This window comes from Pan troglodytes, chromosome 16 (assembly GCF_028858775.2).
Source record: "Pan troglodytes isolate AG18354 chromosome 16, NHGRI_mPanTro3-v2.0_pri, whole genome shotgun sequence".
Classification (NCBI taxonomy): Eukaryota; Metazoa; Chordata; class Mammalia; order Primates; family Hominidae; genus Pan; species Pan troglodytes.
Genome location: NC_072414.2, coordinates 65,233,289 through 65,251,622, shown reverse-complemented (window position 1 = coordinate 65,251,622; position 18,334 = coordinate 65,233,289). Strand labels below are relative to the sequence as shown.

The 18,334-nt window shown below is 40.5% G+C and overlaps 1 protein-coding gene across 20 annotated transcripts in view; it reads right to left on the bottom strand.

The window, feature by feature from the left end:
* Positions 1-18,334, bottom strand: part of NEO1 (neogenin 1) — a 252,978-nt gene that overhangs the window by 20,034 nt on the left and 214,610 nt on the right. For 7 of the 20 annotated variants that reach the window (XM_016927160.3, XM_063795256.1, XM_016927163.4 and 4 more), the window contains 7 exons: positions 14,971-15,194; positions 14,750-14,888; positions 12,636-12,743; positions 11,196-11,390; positions 10,474-10,506; positions 7,011-7,079; positions 2,091-2,238 (listed from right to left, as the gene is read on the bottom strand). In XM_016927160.3, the coding sequence (XP_016782649.1) occupies positions 2,091-2,238; positions 7,011-7,079; positions 10,474-10,506; positions 11,196-11,390; positions 12,636-12,743; positions 14,750-14,888; positions 14,971-15,194 (916 nt within the window). The remainder of the gene's footprint in view (positions 1-2,090; positions 2,239-7,010; positions 7,080-10,473; positions 10,507-11,195; positions 11,391-12,635; positions 12,744-14,749; positions 14,889-14,970; positions 15,195-18,334) is intronic. The other 13 variants (XM_063795258.1, XM_054667789.2, XM_054667793.2 and 10 more) reach the window with 3 other exon arrangements.

Sequence of the window (18,334 nt, the reverse complement as noted above, 5' to 3'; positions counted from 1 at the left end):
TGCAGTGAGATGAGATTGTTCCACTGCACTTCAGCCTGGGTGACAGACCGAAATCCTGTCTAAAAAAAATTTTACTTTGAATTTGAAGTCTTCCAAAGCACTAAGGAATTCTGTCATTTTGGTCTTCAAATTATTTCAATAACAGAAAAATAAAGATCCCAATATTTCTAAAACTGATATAAAATCAAGTTCATAGATAGATAAATATTAAATGCCAAATAAAGAGGCTTGAAGAAAAGTTCTAGAGTAGAAAAAAAAATGTAGTCTTTGAGGCTTTAAAAATAATAGTTTTCCACTATTAAAAGTAGACAGGGCCGGGCACAGTGGCTCATGCCTGTAATCCCAGCACTTTGGGAGGCCGAGGCGGGTGGATCATTTGAGGTCGGGAATTCGAGACCAGCCTGGCCAACATGGTGAAACCCCATCTCTACTTAAAAAATACAAAAATTAGCCGGGCATGGTGGTGGGTGCCTGTAATCCCAGCTACTTGGGAGCCTGAGGCAGGAGAATCGCTTGAATCCAGGAGGCAGAGGTTGCAGTGAGCCGAGAATGTGCCACTGCATTCCAGCCTGGGCAACAGAGACAGACACCGTCTCAAAAAAAAAAAAAAAAAAAAAAAGGAAGAGCTATAAGAGGCAGTGGTCAGAAGGATTATAAAACAAGGCTCCATTTTTCTTGGAAAAGTGATATAGTACAAGCTACGGAAAGCTATTTCATTTGGGCAAAAGAAAGAGAGATTTAAAATATCACATAACCTACAAAAAATGACATAAAGTCATTACCAGTAGCAGTTACAGGGTGGCCTGTACTTGCCCTGTACAGTGAAAATGAACAAATTTATGATTATTAAATACATGCATTCTTGCCTTGGGCAGATCAAGTCTGCATGGATAATCACATAAACATGAATTTCTCTTTCTCTAGCGGAGCAACACCCCCATCTTATGATCTTTCAAGATATTGCAACTAAAGTCATTTTATTATGCACATTATGGTACTGCTATTAGGAATAACTCAGGAATCTCCTTTTTTTTTTTTCTATCTATTTTGCTAACCAGATATCTGAGTTGAATGTAATTTAGGATCAAGGATTCTTTCAAGTGTAGGAGTGTATGGTATTAGCAAGCACTACATAACTGAGCCCCCTTGCTATCTGCACTTAGACCATTAGCCACAACCCTCAAAATCCCAGAGGAGTTCAAGGCTAGCAGCCATTCAGCCGCTCTGAGAAACTGATAAATTGATTATCAATGATCCTTTCCTGTTCATTAAAGCAATCCTACCCCCACCCCCAACTCTACACTTGGTAGCAATTCTTTAAAAATATTCTTAAACTTAGATTTAGAATGACAGGCCTATGGTCTTCTTCCAACTGGGCTGGCATTTGTGCTGTGACACAGCCTGTGAGAATGTCCACAGACTCTTGGGCATCGGGTTCACTGTGGGCATGTACAGATGGTGCTCCAAAGGGGGTGACCAGCAATGCCAGACACTTTCTACTTTTCTCACCACATCTATTCTCTAGTTGGCTCTCTGACCCCAGAGGTTGAGCTAAATTAACTATTACTTGGCAATCCTGCTGGGTTTCCTGGCTTCCAGCTGGGTATAGCTAATAGTAGACACTGGCAAGAGGCTGGAGGGTAGGAGGTGTTTCTTTTCCTGCCACTGTCCGCTGGGAGGAGGCTGGCAATGGCTTGCATGCCTCTAGCACCCACTTTGCTTTTGTCAGGAAGCCCTCTCCTACTGCTTCAGATTTCTGAAAACAGCTCTCTCCTCTTGCCCTTTCAGGCCCAAGGATGATGGTGTCTTATCATAGCTGCTAGCCTCTGAATATCCCTGCCTAGTTTTCCCTAACCCCACCTATGACTTTGTAAATTATCTCTTTTGAAATCCTTTTAAATGTGCCACCTCTTTTCTGCCAGGACACTGACTGATAAGAGGAACCACTTCCCATTTTCTTTTAAAATATCTTAAATTCCTTTTCATGTATTTTTATGTCTTAACTTTGTGTACCACTCCATATACAGAAGTCACATGGAAGAAAAAGATAAGATGCCAAAAATCTAAGGGGTACATCTGGGGCTTCTTACTTTTTCTGGTGAGAGGTGGTACGACGGGTACAAAAGACAGCGATAATCACAACCACCACTATGGTGATGACGCCAACAGAAACAATTATGACCAGCAGCATATTACTGTCCAGAGGAGAGGTGGGGCTCCCATGAGGGCTGTTACTGCCTGCAGAGAGAGAAATGGTATATGTGTTAGGGTTAGAGAATTTAAAACATGCATACTATCAAGCTACAGAACCATTAATATCTCACGTGAACTTCTTGATAACACTCATTGCTCTGACTTATATAAAAGTGCCGCGTGAACATGGCTCTCTTCTCTAGATGATGAGCTCCTAGACAGCTAAGAGTCTGTCCTATGAACAGTGCTCAGGACAGAGCCTGCTCAAAGATAGTACTTAATTAAAGCTTCTCAAATTGTACTGAACATTCAAGAGCTTTCAAAGGTTGAGATATACTTAGACAGATAAAGAGTCTTGCCTCTCTGGTGTCTCATGTGATATATAAACTCATCTTGTAAAGCACCACTTATAAATCATTTAGTTTTCTGGTTTTCAAAACCATTTAAAAATGTTCATTCATACAAAGCAGAAGTTTTCCCCAACAGGCAGATATCTGAGATTATAAAAATTGCATGAAAAGTAAAGTCTGTTTTTATAAATACACAGCCTACGCAGAGTTAATTCTCTTGTTCAACTTCAAGAGACAGTAGGTCTGAAGTATGCCTTAATTTGACAAATACTGAATGGTTACTATGTGTCAGTCATTGTTCTAGGTACTAAGGTGCAATGGTGAACAACAAAGATGTGAACGTTTGGCGGGGGAATGGGACAAACGATAAATATGAAATTATTAGTTAATAAAGAACGGTGTGAAAAAAAGAAAATGAGGGGATATGATACAGAGTGTCTGGGTAGCCAATTTAGATTGAATGGTTAGAAAAAGCTTCTCTGAGAAGATGGCATTTGAGTTCAGATCTGAGTAAGAAAGATTCCATCATACAAGGGAAAGGACCCTGAGGCAGGAACAAGCTCTTCTCAAGGAAGAGAAATGCAGCCAGTGTTGTTTAAGCAGAGAGATGCAAGTCAGAAGGAAGGAAGTGAGGAGGAAAAAAGGGATGAGGCTGGAAAAGCTGCAGAGGCTGGACCATTTAGGACCCTGAAGAAAATTCAGATTTTCTTTTCCTTTTCCTATTATTATTTCCCCATTGCTGAAAGGATGAGCTCTAGGCTTTGTAATCTAGCTCTAAGTCTTACTGTCTTCCATTTCTTGAAACATGTTTCTTTGCTTCCCTACTCATTATTTATGTATGCTCATATTATAAAATGTGGCAAATCCCACCACACATGTCTAACCACCATGGATATCTAATCTCTTTCCTTCTAGCTACTCTCTCTCTTAATTTTCTAACAATCAGAGGTGTACAATAATGGGATGAGCTGCCTTGCCAAGTAATGAATCTTTAGTTATTGGAAGTACTTAAGAGGCATCCTGCCAGCGTGGGATGTTGTGGAAGAAGTTCCTACCATCAAAGTATGGCCTGGAATGTGTGTTTAAAAAAAAAATCTCTTGGCTTGGCGCAGTGGTTCACGCCTGTTAATCCCAGCACTTTGGGAGGCCGAGGCGGGTGGATCACGAGGTCAGGAGATCGAGACCATCCTGGCTAACATGGTGAAACCTCGTCTCTAATAAAAAATACAAAAAAATTAGCCGGGCATGGTGGCGGTGCCTGTAGTCCCAGCTACTCAGGAGGCTGAGGCAGCAGAATGGCGCGAACCCGGGAGGCGGAGCTTGCAGTGAGCCTAGATTGCGCCATGCACTCCAGCCTGGGCGACAGAGCAAGACTCCGTCTAGGGGGGAAAAAAAATCTCCGGAAGTGGTTCTCCTAACAACCTGGCTTATAAATTTATGTGTTTTTTTTTTTTTTTGAGTCTCGCTCTGTCGTCCAGGCTGGAGTACAGTGGCACAATCTCTGCTTACTGCAAGCTCCGCCCCTCTGGTTCATGCCATTCTCCTGCCTTAGCCTCCCGAGTAGCTGGGACTACAGGCGCCCGCCACCATGCCCGGCTAATTTTTTTTGTATTTTTAGTAGAGACGGGGTTTCACAGTGTTTGCCAGGATGGTCTCGATCCCCTGACCTCGTGATCTGCCTGCCTCAACCTCCCAAAGTGCTGGGATTACAGGCATGAGCCACTGTGCCTGGCCCAAATTTATGTTCTAATCCAAACTTACACTCATTGTGGGAATCCCTTCCACAACGCCGGATTAACTGACCCTCCAACTTTGCTTCTTTGATTTTACAGACTACATCTAAGTACAGTGCTAAATCTGGGGCTGATTTAGAAGGGATTAAGAGCCTATTCTACATTTGGTTCAATCATTTTTATCTTTCATTTATGAGAAAAAGGTAAGCAGACAGACAACTTAAACTGTACATACTGACCTTCAATAAAATAATGTTTTTATATTTGGGAAAGACCATGGTACTGGGGCCACTAAAATGGACCATACTGTTCATATTAGAGTAGGGCTTTCCATAACACTGTTATTAATAGCAGTGCTGAACTACAGGGTTGGGTACTTGGTAGGGCAGGCATTGCAAATTAGAGGCTGGGGAGCTGAAGTATGGGAGGCAGGCAGAGGTGGAGGTGGTTCTTTCCTGCATTTCACTGACAAATTCTCATTTACTCACATCTGACCTCTTGCGGATAAGCTGGACAAAAGCTTTCTTCTAAGATACAGCAAGAGTGAGCTGCCAAAGAACAGTCCTACCAGGGACAATATATATGCCATTTCTTTATGCCTCATCTGGACTACTATAACAGCTTCCTTTTCTTTTTTTTGAGACGGAATCTCACTCTGCTGCCCAGGCTGGAGTGCAGTGGTGTGACCTCAGCTCACTGCAACCTCTGCCTCCCGGGTTCAAGTGATTCTTCTGCTTCAGCCTTCTGAGTAGCTGGGATTACACGTGCATACCACCACGCCTGGCCTGTAACAGCTCCCTAACCCCTCTTCCCTGACTTTATACTCTTAGCCCCCAACTTATTCTTCACTGCTATCAGAGTAATAATAGTTGATAATAAAAGATGGATGTCATAGTGTACCAGTGGTGTCAGATATTTCACATGTTATTTGTAGGATAAAGCTCATATTTCTTAGCACTGGTACTTGAGTTTTTGACAGGCTGATTCCAACCTGCATTTTCAACTCAATCTCTACCCTTTCTCTATGCAGTGTGACTCCTGGAGAGAGCAGGCTGTTTTATTAATATATTGCCATGCCTCTGCACATGCTGATATTGCTTCCTGGAATGTCCAATCCCTTTCTTGACATTTAGCAATCTTCTAGCATCCTTGAAGATCCGGGTTAGACAGCACCTCTTCTAGGAAGCTTTCCCTTTATCAGGTAGTTTGTTACTCACTCCTCTTGCTCCCACAGCTTGTCACATAGAGCCTGCATCTTTAAAAACGTGCACGCGGGCCCTGGGCGTGGTGGCTCACGCCTGCAATCCCAGCACTTTGGGAGGCCGAGGTGGGCGGATCACCTGAGATCAGGAGATCAAGACTAGTCTGGCCAACATGGTGAAACCCCGTCTCTACTAAAAACACAAAAATTAGCTGGGCGTGGTGGCAGGCGCTTGTAATCCCAGCTACTCGGGAGGCTGAGGCAGGAGACTCCCTTGAACCTGGGAGGTGGAGGCTGCAGTGAACTGAGATCATGCCACTGCACTCCAGCCTGGGTGACAGAGCGAGACTCCATCTCAAAAAAAAAAAAAAAAAAAAAAACCAAAACCAAAAAAACAAAAAAACATGCATGCATGAGTGAATACACAAATGAAAGAAAGACAAAGGAGTAATTACCTTCCTCACAGCCTTAAAAAGTATACTGTGGACACAATATAAATGTCACATACACATGGAGAAGAAGAAACTCATAAACAGAGTCCTAGAACCTGGAGCACAATTATTTCTGGAAGGATGTTAAGTTTGTCTGGTTCTTTTAAGGCTGATTTCATTAAAGTCTGGGCAGTTCCACTTTTGATTTAAATAGATAGCTGGAGATTAAGACATCATCGTATTCCTACAATTAGACTATGAGTTACTAGAGGACAGGTGTTTCTCTCATATGTCTCTCTCTTCCACATGTGAAGAGACAGTTAAGGGTCATTCCTAGTAACTACTTCTGTGGACACTTTCCACTCTAGGTTCCCATGTCTGGTACAGGACCCACTGCTTTTTTAGGCTGAATGTGACAGTGGGAAAAGCACAATCAGAAATGAGAAGCCCTGGGTTTTGGTCCTAGGACTGCCACAATTAGCACGTGGCCCCAGGCACATTACTTCTCCACTTAGTTTCTGAATGTATTAAATGGGAATAACGGTATCTGTTCTCCCTGCTTCACCATGTTGTAAGAATCAATTGTGACTTCATGTGTGAAAGTAGCTTATATATGGTGAAGCTCTGTAAAGACGGGGGTGTCATCATTAAATTAGAAGGCACCAGCTCTCAGGATGGCTAGGAGAGTGGAAGAATTTTCTAGAATTGCTAAACTAAAAACACTGCAGTATGTAGTAGCACTGGAAGAACTTAATGATTCTAAAAGCATTTGTTTGGCTTGTTTTGGATGGTGGCTAATCCCACTAGAGGGTTTATTTTTGAAAGCGAAACTCTAACTCTTTTCTAGAGGCAGTAGGCAACAGGATGAACAAATTGTTTAGGAATTAATCTTAAGTTGGATAACTGGGGAAACAATTTGATTTATGGGTCCTACGACGCATGGGCTTCGAGTAATTTGGCAAACACTTAAATCTAGCAATAAAAGAAAACAGGTTAATATGCTACAACCCACCACACACAAGCTATAAAGGACATTTCAAAAATTTAAGCAAAAGTGCTTCATGTCCATAGTAAGCAAAAAACGCCATGGGAAAGGCTTTACCGCTCATTGGAGGTTTGTAGTCGGATCCTAGGTCTGGCAGCCGGCTTCCTTTCCCTCCAGACCCTGAGGCTAAAGGAGAAGAAATCATGTCAATAATGACCCCACATATTTGGCGTGACAGTCCACTTCATAGCTAGGGAGTGTTTTAAACAAAAAACACAATTTTTAGTCTATTCTGTCCATGAGAAAATAAAGTAGCACATAAATCACGGGAATCTATAGTCTATGTATGGAAAGCAAACTAAGGTATAGCTTTCTATGTAATGAGGCATCTGAAAGACTGACACGCTTGTCTCACGGCTGTGAGCTGACTGTCACTGCTGTTTAGAAGCTGGGACAGCAGGTGCTATTTCTCTAGCTTAGGAAACAGTTCCCAAAGGACTGCTCAGAGGACTTACAGCAAAAGTAGCTTCTCCTAGAAAAGGAACCAAGGGGACTAATTAGGTTAATGTCTACATTAAAGAACTATACTCTTCCAAGGGACCTGGCTATGTGGATACTAATACCTGACCTAGCAGGTGTTAGTATTGTTTAGATTCTTTTCTCAAATTACAAAGTTGTCCTTCTGAATATAAAGTTACCCTAAGCTAAGCAGGAGCAGGAAGGTAAATGGAAGTTCAAATCAGGTTCTCAGTTCCTGCTCAGTCACCTAAACATTCCAGAGGCTGAAAAAAACAGTCTTCCTCCTAGTTGCTCAAAAAGACACTGTCTCCTAATCCATCATCAGGGAACATACTAAGTGAGGCTGCTGACCTCAGGCCTAGGACCACCCCAGAAGGAGGCCTCAGAAAGTGCAAATATCAGTTTTTTAAAAAATTCTTATACTTGGCCTTGAATTTTGCTCTTCACATTTATAGGAAAAGCTGCTTGGGAAAAGCAAATACGAGGACCTTTTTCCAATAAAGCAAAGGTGTCAATCTAAGGTTTATACCCAGAAAGCAATATCATACTTCTCCTGAAAAAGAGGTCTGAAAGAATTGCAAAGTAAAAGCTGTTTTATGAAGTTAACTATGAGGCTAATATAGCACACTGTTTAATAGACTGCACTTGCATATTACCTCCATCATATACAACTGTTTGACTTTGGGCAAGTTATTTATTCTTTTTGGCCCTCAGTTTTCTCATTGTAACACAGGGATAATAATGGTATCCACTTCACAAAGCTGTTGTGAGGATTAAATGGAAATTTAATACCATAAAATATTTTTAATACTGACACATAGTAGATGTTCCATAAATGTTAACCACTCCTATTACAAGCATAAAAAATCTTCACGAAAGAGTATAATCTTCTCTTTAAAGAGGCAGAGAGCATGAAGCTTCAAAAAACACTTATAAATGAGAGTTATTTCTACAAATAAAGCCTTACTAGAAATGTATAAACTAGGTGTTTCTGCAAAACATTAGAGCTAATGTCAAGTACTTCCATAAATTATCAGGAGATACATATATTCAATGAAATGAAAAAATTAAAATCTGAAGTTTGTGTATGCAGTTCATCTAACAGAATAAATCCAGTGACTAAAACAATGCTATGCTTCCAGAAACTGAAAACCTACCAAAAGAAGGTAACAGGAGTTCCTGGATATCCAAAAGGGCATATTCTAGAATTTACTCACAGTCCCTGGCCCTTTTTCCATTGTCCACACATATTACTTTATCTCCTTACTTCTGATGCCATCATTTCTCCCAAGTGACACACACCATAGATTAAGAGTCCAGTTGTTCTTCATATGCTTTTCACTATGACAAAGTCTAGCTGGTGGAGATGGCTTAGCACCTGCAAGGCTCTTCAGGTTTAAGTGTACTTAGTTGACAGCTAGGCTACATTTAAGCCAAACTATCCAGAGCATTGGATTATGTACCTAATTGTCAAAGAACACACATTGCTAACAAACTGGATGGTTTATATTCCTGTATTTCCCAACATTGTTTCTCTTGAATGTAAACTATGAACAAGAAATTCCAAGGATGAACTGAGCACCAAAAATATCAATGAGTAAAGAATTTTAAATACCAGAGGTGTCATGCAGCTAAGAATTGCACTCTGGCTATGGAATCAAGTGAGAAAACAATGAGCCCATTTATATTCTGTGCATATATATATTATGGGTATTTTTATATTCCTGCACTTTCACACAACAGAAAGTATGTTTGCAGTTTCTCCAATGTACAGCAAAAGACTCACTGAATGCAAACACATTTCCAAAGTGTCCTGGAAAACTTCATACCTCAAGTTCTGACTCTTCCTTGCCATTAGCCAAGATCCAAATAACTTGCAATTCTAACAACTACTCTTAAACCAAGAGAGCAATAATTAAATGTACTTTTAATGTTCATTCTCAGTATGGAAAACATACTAGCATTAGCTGACTTCCTAGAGATAAAAATCACAAAATATAGCTATCCCTCCACCATGGCAGTTACAGTGTAAAGACTATTGACAGATGGTTTCAAGAATGGTGACATGGAAGCCCCTGTTTGCTAAGTCCCCATTTCAATTATCCCTATTATTATTATTTATTTACTTTTTTTTGAGACAGGGTCTCACTCTGTCACCTAGGCAGGAGTGCAGTGGTGTGATCACGACTCACTGCAGCCTCCACCTCCCAGGCTCAAACCATCCTCCCATCTCAGCCTCCAGAGTAGCTGGGATTATAGGTGCGCACCACCATGCCCAGCTAACTTTTTTTTTCTATTTTTTGTAGAGAGGGGGTCTCACTTTGTTGCCCAGGCTAGTCTTGAACTCTTGGGCTCAAGTGATCCTCCCACCTTGGCCTCCCAAAGTGCTGGGATTACAGGCCTGAGCCACCGTACGTGGCCTAAGTTTCTATTCCAAATAGTTTTGATCCTCTTTTAATATGATCAGATATATTTAAGGGGAGAAATGAAAAAAGAGCTCTGAATTAAGTTTATGGTAACAGAATAAACAAAGCATTAATTTAGTCACACAGAATCACAACATGTAGTAAAGTAAATTTGTGGATTCTTTGTGGGAAGAGGAAAATAGGGTATTCACTGAATGTGATACAACTTTCCACTTAAAGACACTAATAAAATTCTAGATGCTACAAATATAAACAATTGGTATGATCAAATATGAACAACTGCTGCAAACATGAACAATTGGTATGATTGGTCTAATCATGACTTAAATGCTTATCGTTGTCACAGAACTTCAATATCTCAGCACAAAGGATGATCTGATCCACACTTAAGACCAATCTCCTACAGCTGCAGGACCAGTTTACTGGTTCAGTTTTCTTCTGCCAGCCTAGTTAGCTTCTACATAAATTCCCCAGCTTTTCAGAACATGGACTCAACTCTACTTTGGCCAATAAATGTGTGGCTTTTAACACATGGTGCTGATTTTTCAGGAAAAAAAAAAAAAGGAACAAAAACCAAAAGCTAATAATAGGTCACAAAAGAAAGGAAAGAAAAGAGAGGCCATCTACTCATTTACCTTGATCATTAGGCATTTTATCAGAGGAGTCCGCTAACAGGCCAAGCACAGGGGAAGAAAAAACAAGAGCAAGGATCACAAGCTTTGAAGATGGGACAGGCAGAACTTTTTAAAGGAAAAAAATTAAAACCCCCACAAACTTCCAGACAAACTGAAACTTGACTTTAGTACTAACAGAAATTAAATTCATACAGGGCTTCCATAATTCCTTAGATTCAGTCCCCAGTTAAATTTTATTAGGCTAGGCTTACTTGGTTCAGTGCTTTATCTTCATTTTCTTATCTAGGGTTTTATTTAAAAGGCCCTTTTTAGTCTCTTTTTCTCTGTAACGTCCACAAATAAGTCTTTCAGGTTAATAGCCTGCCTGAGTTGAACCATCCATCACAAGAACACACTACTCTTTCTCTATATGGGAATCAAAAGAATCACATCTGATCTGACCGGTAAAAACTTTTAGATCACTGCAATTCATCTGCCCCAAATAGCCTGGAGCCAGTGTCCTCTTTTATATGATATGTTTAGGCTGGTAACCCAGGGAGCACTGATTTGGTGGTCAATGAGTAGGTGAGGAATCATTCTGGGATAAATCTTCACATCATGGCTCACAAGCTCATCATTAAGACTTCATATACTATCCACAGACTCTATATGCTCAAGTGATAGTGTCAGCATAGCCCCACTAAAGAGACACACAACAAAACCCTCAGCTTGGGGAGCATTACCTTTAGGTGTTCTGAATTGGACAGCTTCAGACATGGGTCCCATGCCCTTTGAGTTCCGTGCCTGGATTTTGAAGTAGTATGGTGTGTCAAGAGTTAACTCTTGTATCTGGTGAGTCAGTCTGTTTCCCACAACAGGCTCAATAACCCAGTCATGTATCTCTGCATTCACATCTGTACTGTAATATATGATGTAACCTGTCCAAAGGAATTAATGGGAAAAGAAATCTCACTCCTGCTTTTCCTTTTGCCTTCAGTAAATCAATAAGTACCTATTACATCATATGCATATTATAGCATAATATTTGAATAATGTACCCTCAAGGGTCTACAATTAAAATAATGCAGTTTTGAAAACCAGGAATTGCCTGACAGGCTGTTTTAGCTCTTACCGATGTGATCTCCTAGGAACTCCTGGGCAGAGCCACAGTGAACTGTCACCTGATACTTCCACCAGGGGGCACTTAATCCCCACATTGAGAAGGGAAGCGTCACAACCATGAATCTATCTGACCCACAGCAAAAGGGCACTGCGCTGTTGCCGGTTTTAAAAGACAAAGTAAAATGTAATCCAAGTCAAGTAATGATTCATTCTTTCACAAAAGAGGCAAAGTCAAAACCTAAAAAAATGACATAAAGACCAGGATGTACAGAAAGAGATTCCTACTGAAAGCAAGAAGCAGGACAGTGCTAAGAAAAGCTTTCCATTTCCTTAGGCCACCTATTCATACAGAGGAACTTCAGGGCAAACCCCAGTTCCTCAGCACACACCTACATGGGGCAGAGGCGCCAAAGGAAGTAAGAGCAGCTGAACCCCATCAGGCTTCCCTCCCTGATAAGGCTGAGGAAGGCAGAGTGTCCCCTCTACTGTGGAAGGTTTTCCTCTGAAAGTACAAGGAAAAAATTCCAGGTCCCTACAAAGACCTAGGCCAGTTCACACTTTTAACTCTAATTATAAGAGCACAGGTACTTGAAGTAGCAGGTCTCAGGGGGCAGTGAAAAGGAATTAAATATCTAATGGGCTTTTTTTTGTGTGTGTGGCTTCAGGGTACAAGAGCAGAATCTCTGTTTATTGGGTATTACTCTACAGAACCAGGGAGGGGGTATATAATTCTGAAGCTGTCCATCTAGGCGGAGACAGAGAAGAACAGCTTTCCTAAGGAAAATAAATGTCTACAAAGTCCCACTATAGCCAAAGGCTGTCTAGTGCCTCCCATCCCCGACTGCAGTCAGAACCACCAACAGGCAACCCATTTTATGCCGCCATGGGCGACCAGCACAGCCTCACCCCAATTTCAAGGACCATCATGACTCACACCTTCCCATAAAATGACCAAGCCAGCCTTCAGACTCCCACTTCTCCCAGCAACACGGTACTCTCCTGGAATACTCCTGTCAGGCAGGAAGAGGGCACAAAGAAATGCACACTTGATTGCATCTTACCTGTAATTTTGCCATTGGCTTCTGAGGGAGGCTGCCAATTCACAATTATGGTCTTAGGTTTCCCCTCTTTACTCACAACAGTCACATCCTTGGGTGGAGAAGTCGGAACTACAAAATAACAAAATTTTTAATAATTTCTGTCCATTTCAAATTAGTTCACTATTTCTTCAACCTTTTCCACTTGTAAGGCAAAATAAAGGGCACAAGGCAAAAAAGATAAAGCTTCTGGCTTCAAAGAAATCACAGTTTGTCTATCAAAAGTTCCAATCAAAAGAAGAATATTCAGAGTACCAAAGAGGAAATACCATACTATGAAGATACAGAATTGGCATCTTGGCTGGGAGTCAGGGATAAACAGGATAATTAGGTAGGAAAGTCAAGTGGCATTTGTACCAAGTACCTACCGTATACCAGGTAATGTACACATAGTATCTCACTTAGTATTTGCAGAAAATTTGAAAGGTAGTTATCACTATCTCTGCTTTATGGATCAGGACACCAAAAAATTAGAGAAGTTATGTAATTCATCCAAGATGACTTCTTCCCTGTCACACTGGATTATTTTGTTAGAATACTGTAAATTGTAAAACAGTTTTCTCTCTCATTTATAGTTGGCTCTCCAAACCAAATATAGCTGTTTTTTTTTGTTTTTTTTTTTTTTTTGAGATGGAGTCTAGCTCTGTCACCCAGGCTGGAGTGCAGTGGCACAATCTCCGCTCATTGCAACCTCTGCCTCTTGGGTTCAAGTGATTCTCGTGCCTTAGCCTACCAAGTAGCTGGGATTACAGGTGTGCACCACCACATCCAGCTAATTTTTGTATTTTTAGTAGAGATGGGGTTTCGCCATGTTGGCCAGGCTGGTCTCGAACTCTTGGCTTCAGGTGATCTGCCCACCATGGCCTCCCAAAGCACTGGGATTACAGGTGCAAGCCACCACTCCCAGCCCCAAATATAACTTTTAAAAGCCCTATTTCTTCAAAGAATAGATGATTTACAGATTAATATTTTTCACTATGAGTTTATTCTGCAAACATACTGCCAACTATTGAGGTTACAGCTCTAAAGTGAAGCTGTTCGTTTATGCAACAGGACAATATGTTTCCTGTGTTTCCATGTGATAGCTGAAAACTTTTAACACACTAGTAGGAAAATGAGCAAATTAAGTACATCCTTAAATTTACTCAACTCTTCCTAAAATACTAGAATTCTCTTAGGATAAAATGTAAGGAAGCCTGGTGAAATGCAAATATCCTAAGGGAAAACACAATCTCATTTGTTATCTAATGGGTTGGGATTGAAGTAAAACATTTTCTTAAAATGGTTGGCAAAGAAAGCAAACTCAAGGTCTATTTAAACTTTGATGCACTGTATTTCTAACTCTTCAAATCCCACCCTTTTCTCTGTACAAAGTCCAATGAACTGTGCAGAAGACAAAAAGACACTGAGGCCAAGCCCAGTTTGTGGAGAATTTATAACTCCATTATTCATATAGGAGAGAAATAGGAGGCCAAAATAGACAGAGATTTGAAATGGTTATGCATATCCCTAGACTAGGAAAGCCCAGGGGGTAGCAGAAAGGCATGTCTAAAAGTCAGCAAAAACCAAACAGAATCTCAAACCCAGATAGCCTGTTCTCTCTTTAATTTGCTTAGTCATCTTTTCCCTCTCGTGTCCACTTACAAAGACCTTAAGGATTATTTCAGTGGAAGATTTTATAAGACGCTAATTTGCTTGCAAGCAAACTGCAGAGGCGGCTTTGGGGTCACCTAGCAAAGTGTTCAGGCTCCAAGCAAGCATGGCATTGGAACTGCCTGGTCAAGGGCAGGTCACTTCATCTTTTCTATCTCAGTTTACCAGTAAAGCAGGATTAATGGCAATAATCCCTTACATTTACCCAGTGCTTTGTAATTTATCATGTTTTCCCTGTAGTATCCTCTTATTTGCTAATGTTCTTGTTCAGTAATTAAAAACACACAACTTGTCAGCTGAAATAGCAAACACTGAATTCCAAATGTAGTTGCTCACTGTGTTTTGTAAATATGTCAATTCATGCACTCAATTCTTTCCTTGGGAAGTAAAAGCAGCCATGTGACATGGCTTCTGACAACACATACCTAATTCAAAGGTGGTCCCATGGGCTGTCATACTCCATGTGCTTGATCTTCGACCTTTGGTCACCATCACAGAGAATTCATAGAGTGTATTCGGCTTTAAACCAGTCACCAAATAACTCAAAGTGGTTGCATTTGCATTCTGAAAAAAACATGAATTGAGACTTTAAAATTAGAAAGTATCAATGATTAGCTTTTTTCAGCCAGGGCAAATGTGTCAGTACCTTGTACTTGGTGTTTGCTGGGATGTTGGTTTTCCATCGGACGGTGTAGTATCGGGAGTCTGTAATCTTCTGGTGCTTGGGCAGCGAGTTGTCTGCCCACGTAATCCTTATGGTGTCATGACTCAGAATGGAAGCCTGAACTCCCACTGGTGGCATCATGGGAGTGGGATCTGGCACTGGAGTGTATGGAGCATTAATAACAAATAAATCAACTTCAGAAGTGTCTGAGCAGAAAATAATTTAAAAAGGGAAGTGGCATTTTAATGTAAACAAAAATAAAATAAAAGGGAAATGCAGGGTAATATAATGGAATGAAAGGTGAGAAATGGAGAAAAAGAAAGAAAATTCGGAGTTAATAGATAACCACCATTCATTTAAAAGACTATTTCCACTTGTGTTCTTTCAGGAAAAAATTACAGAAAAATGTTAAGAGAAGCAGTAATAAACTATATTCTCTACTGCATTGTATAGGCATATTAAAATGTTATAATCCAGTGATTATATTAATGTATTTGTGCTTGAATTTTCTTAAAATAACTTGAAATTTCTACCTCCTGTTCAAAAAGGCTCATGAGGCGAGGTGCAGCGGCTCATGCCTGTAATCCCAGCACTATGGGAGGCAGAGGCGGGCAGATCACCTGAGGTCAGGAGTTCAAGACCAGCCTAGCCAATATGGTGAAACCCTGTCTCTACTAAAAATACAAAAATTAGCTGGGCATGCTGGCAGGTGCCTGGGGTCCCAGCTACTCGGGAGGCTGAGGCATGAGAATCGCTTGGATCTGGGAGATGGAGGTTGCGGTGAGCTGAGATTGCACCACTGTACTCCAGCCTGGGTGACAGAGCAAGACTCTGTCTCAGAAAACAAAAAAACCCCAAAACCAAAAAGGCTCACGAAGACAAAAACTGCTTTTAGAATCAGGGGTACAATTTCTAAACAAGCAATACAAACCTCATGGTTTGAGATTTCAGTGAATGTGGCTGAATTTTTGGGACAAGAGTTATCTGTGCATATCACTATTCATGTAAGGGTCCAACTCTCAAACCTGAGTCTTGAATGTCAGCCATGGGTATTGAGGGTATCTGATACCCACAAAGGGTCAAGTTCAGACCTCCTGATGTCCTGGGTCTAATGGCAGTACAGTGACATAGCTGACACCCAAATAAAGCAAAAGGAACTCAAGGGTGTACTCTTCCTTCAGGAAAGGTAAGCTGACACCATGCTGGACTATCTACCATAGTTTCTTCCACAGAGTCAGAGAACAACCCAGTGATGAATTCCCATCAGTTAAGGGAAATGCCATGGTTATCACAGTTCCAAGTAACAAACTTCACAAACTTTAGAAATCAGAGTACTGTACAGTACTTATTTGATGGAAAGTCTATACTCATGGAGCTGTCCTGTGCCATACACAACAGACACCTTCTCTGAGGCCAGAATGAGCACAAAAGCACCATGCACCATAGGCCCAGAGCAATACAGCAGAATCCATACAGGCTTTCCCAATTCATGCTTAGGTTTTCTAAGTTTACACATACTGATTTAAGTTCACAGTTTACAATGGGTTTCTCACATAGTCATGGTGACTAGCCCTTATTACTCAAAATGTGGAATGGCATGGACCTTGTTTATGAATAATTGCTAAGCTAAAGTAATAGTCTCCATTTGTGTATTTCCTGCGCAATGAGGACTAAAAATAAGAGGAGCAGCATACATTATATAACCAAGAGCTTTGTTCAAAGTTTGGCAGGACACATACCAATTAGTTACAGAAAATGCACCTTCAGGTGTAGAAGTCATTAGAATTCTTGTAGAAATTTTTTTTCTTATATGTAGCAACCCTTAGAAAACATATCTAGATTACATGACTTAGGAACATTTTCTTGTGTATTTCTAGCTAGTAGGCTATATTTTTAAGCCACATAAAAGGAAGTAATGTCAAATTTGTTTTTTACTATTATAGCCTGATTTTAGAAAGTAGCAGACCACTTATTTAAATACTCTTTTTCACTTAATTTTTGCTCCTTTTTTGTAATACTAAAGCTATTTCTAAAAGAAATGATAAACTGTAAGCATATAGAAGACAGAACAGAACTACCAAACATGTAGTAGTCTTAAATAGAAGCTTAAAAAAAAGGACAGAGAATATTAGGCCCCCTGATGTTCTGGGTCTAATGGCAGTAGAGTGACATAGCTCACACCCAAATAAAGCAAAAGGAACTCAAGGATGTACTCTTCCTTCAGGAAAGGTAAGCCTTCCTTAAGAATGTTACCAAATCTGCACAATTATGCAACATATCCAGCAGATATCACTGGAAAATAAAGAATCAAAATTTTGGGAAATAAATGAAAAAGAACATTTCCGAAAATAAATTCTTTGGTTTCCAGTGCCCTTTAAAAAAATTTATAACTCTAAGCAAAGACTTGGAACCAACCCAAATGTCCAACAATGACAGACTGGATTAAGAAAATGTGGCACATATACACCATGGAATGCTATGCAGCCATAAAAAATGATGAGTTCATGTCCTTTGTAGGGACATGGATGAAGCTGGAAACCATCATTCTCAGCAAACTATCGCAAGGACAAAAAACCAAACACCGCATGTTCTCACTCATAGGTGGGAGCTGAACAATGAGAACACATGGACACAGGAAGGGGAACATCACACACTGGGGCCTGTTGTGGGGTGGGGGGAGGGGGAGGGATAGCATTAGGAGATATACCTAATGTTAAATGAAGAGTTAATGGGTGCAGCACACCAACATGGCACATGTATACATATGTAACAAACCTGCATGTTGTGCATATGTACCCTAAAACTTAAAGTATAATAAAAAAAAGAAAAAAATTTATAACTCTAACATATTTACTTCAATAAACTTTCTCTTTCAGATCTAAATTAGATGTCTTATATATCTACAGAAAAATTTACATGACATGTATATTACTTTATTTTAGAGATTTTTGTTTGTTTTGTTTTTTGAGACAATCTCTCTCTGTTGCCTAGCCTGGAGTGCAGTGGCACGATCTTGGCTCATTGCAAGCTCTGCTTCCTGAATTCATGCCATTCTCCTTCCTCAGCCTTCCGAGTTGCTGGGACTACAGGCGCCCAGCACCATGCCTGGCTAATTTTTTGTGTTTTTAGTAGAGATAGGGTTTCACTGTGTTAGCCAGGATGGTCTCGATCTCCTGACCTCGGGGTCTGCCTGCCTTGGCCTCCCAAACTTCTGGGATTACAGGCATGAACCACTGCACCCGGCCTTTAGAGATATTTTAAGTAGATAATTCAAAGAAAAACAATGAATATTTGGTCTCGTTTGTAATAAATGTATAACTGATCAAATGGATAGTACCTCTGACCT